Source organism: Penaeus monodon, chromosome 33 (assembly GCF_015228065.2).
Source record: "Penaeus monodon isolate SGIC_2016 chromosome 33, NSTDA_Pmon_1, whole genome shotgun sequence".
NCBI classification, from domain to species: domain Eukaryota; kingdom Metazoa; phylum Arthropoda; class Malacostraca; order Decapoda; family Penaeidae; genus Penaeus; species Penaeus monodon.
The window spans coordinates 28,990,316-28,992,934 of record NC_051418.1 but is presented as its reverse complement, the minus strand read 5'-3'; the positions used below and the strand labels follow the sequence as shown (position 1 = coordinate 28,992,934).

General features: G+C 39.2%; 1 protein-coding gene across 1 annotated transcript in view; it reads right to left on the bottom strand.

Annotated features, from left to right (window-relative positions):
- Positions 1–7: 7 nt before the first annotated feature.
- The window catches only part of LOC119594204 (sex determination protein fruitless-like), a gene marked incomplete in the record, with an annotated part of 27,626 nt that continues 25,014 nt past the window's right edge, over positions 8–2,619 (bottom strand). Inside the window, 1 exon segment of the mRNA XM_037943275.1 lies at positions 8–2,183. Coding sequence (XP_037799203.1) covers positions 1,678–2,183 — 506 coding nt within the window.

Sequence of the window (2,619 nt, the reverse complement as noted above, 5' to 3'; positions counted from 1 at the left end):
TTAACTAGCCACCAAACAAACTCTTGATTGTCTAACTACCTGACAGAAGTCCTAAACAAATACTTAAATCATGTTATGATACAAACATTACTATAGAGTTGGATGCCACCACTCCTCCACTAATAAATATAGAATATTTCTAAAAAGCAGTGGCACCCTAGGATTCACAATCTGACTAGGATCAGCAGGTTGAGAAGTGGCCCAGGCACACCTGCAGCCATCAGGTTAAGGAGTGGCAGGAACTAAGTTGCCGAGAATCTACTACACTGTCTTTCAAAACATGTGTTAGTTGTATTGTTACATTATCCCTAAGAATACAAAACTATCTATCAAGCAGCACCTCCAATATGAAGTAATTATATTATAATTATAATCTGTCTAGTTTTTAAATCATAGCATCAGAAAAATATCAATCCAATGAAAGGATTCATGTTATGTGCTACAATGAAATGCCTATAAAGTCTTCAGCAGCTATAATAATTTACTTAATGGAATGAGCTGACAATTGCTTTATTTGTACTTATATACCTGAGTTTGGTCACAAAAGATTATCTGTCATACCAGCTTAAAATAAATTATTAGAGATCAGGACTAATGTCCACATCTTATGCTGAAAGTTCATCCCTGAGTCATCCACTGGCGCAATGGACACAGCAACACTTGCGTTGCTTTAATTCATCTATTTCTTGGTTAGTCAAACAATTTCAAAATCCTGTCCTGTACTGCCCGTCATACTCTGATTATTTTTGTTTAAATGTTCATACTGCTTAAAAATCAGGGTAGTATTCATTTTCCAGTAGCATAACCAGTGGGGTGTTTGCATAATGATTTGTTGGTCTTGATTACTTTGCAAATATCGACATGGAAGTGGAAACAACTTATGATAAATAATGCCTCAAACATCCCTTTGGCTATAGAGCCTTCCTTGGTGCTATATGTCACCTCTTCCCACAGCACTCTCAACCAGACAACAACTGATGATCATACACATATAATACATTTATCAAAATGCATTGCTAAGAGTGAAGCATGTAGAGAAATGTGGATATGGGAGCATCAACTATTCATAAAGGGATGATGCTTCCCTAATCAATGAATATTTAATAATGAAACAGCTTATTATTGGTTTTCCTATTCTATACTTCACTTTGGCAATGCATTCATACAGTACACACAGACCAAAATACAAAGGGGGTAACTGGCACACATTTCCATTATATTTTCACAATGGCTGTCCATCAATATTGTTATGAGGAAATCAACAATAGATAACACATGTTTCAACATTACATCACAGACAGGCATGAGGTTTCTTGAGTAAATCATACTGGATACATATATATTCCCCCAGTCTGTGTGAACTCTTCGGCTTATAATCATTAACTAACAACTTACTATTTACCACTCCAAATCAAGAAAAATAATCTAGTTTATTGGATACATTTCACTGAAAGCTTGATTTTCTTTCCCCAGATGTTCTGGCTCCCACCTCATTCTCACATCTGAATCCTTATAATGCTCAGAAGGTTAAATTCATTTACATAAAACTTTTGGATACATTTCTCTAACCCCTGAGCATCACAGGGTGTTCAGGCACATTCTAGGATACATCAGTCCTGGTAAATAATACTTTTGTAATTATTTTTCTACTCTGTCATAGCCTCAATCAGTCAAGATCTACCCATCTTGATTTTGTGTTGTTGGGGCATTGGCTTCCTGTGGGATTGGGAAAAACTCATCTTTACAGGGACCAGAGCCAACGGCAGCCATTCCTTCAGAAGTAGGGAACAAAGCAGGAGAGTCTTTAGGAGCATCATTTGGGCCACCTTCACCTGCCTCATTACGATGTGTGGAGAAAACATGGATCTTTACACTGTGACGGTGTTGGAATTTTTTCTTGCAGATTGGACAGGAGAACTGAGGTTCAACACCACACTCGTACTTCTTGTGCCGTTTTAAGTTACCTGTTGATGCATAAGTGCGGCCACACTTCTCGCACGCAAACTGTTTAGGAGTTTCTGAGAAGGGGTAACCCAGCATGGATTTGGGGCTGGATTTCTCTCGGCCTTTGAGGAGTAGAGGAAGGCCAATAGGAGGGGGACGGGCCAGGATGTCTGTAGACATCCGGGAGGGCAACAGGCCAGGGAAACCAGCTCTCACAAGGTTATAAGCACGCAAGTAATCTGCAAGAAAAATAGGGGTTAGCAGGTAGATGAAGTTTGTGCTGAGGTTAGCTCGACACTACTGCACAACAGAAGCAGTTGGGGGATTATCCTGAGGTTTTCTTCTGCAAATGTACAGTGATACATTGGGAGAAGAGAGCCTCAGCACATCCAGCCATGCAGAGAGAGCCAGTCAGGAGAGAGCCAGAAACTGAAGTTGATCGAGGGGGCAGGGGGGGGGGGGTACAACAACAAAGCCATGCAAATGCTGGCATCCAGACGCTAGGAGACAATCTTAAAAAACCCTATAATATTAACACAACCTTAATCCAAGACATAAATAACAGAAAGAAACCAAACGAATAAATAACAACAAACAATATCACAATACTGTAGTTTAAAATCCTTTCGATTCATTGCACTAGAAATTAAATGAGATCATTCGTTACTATGAATC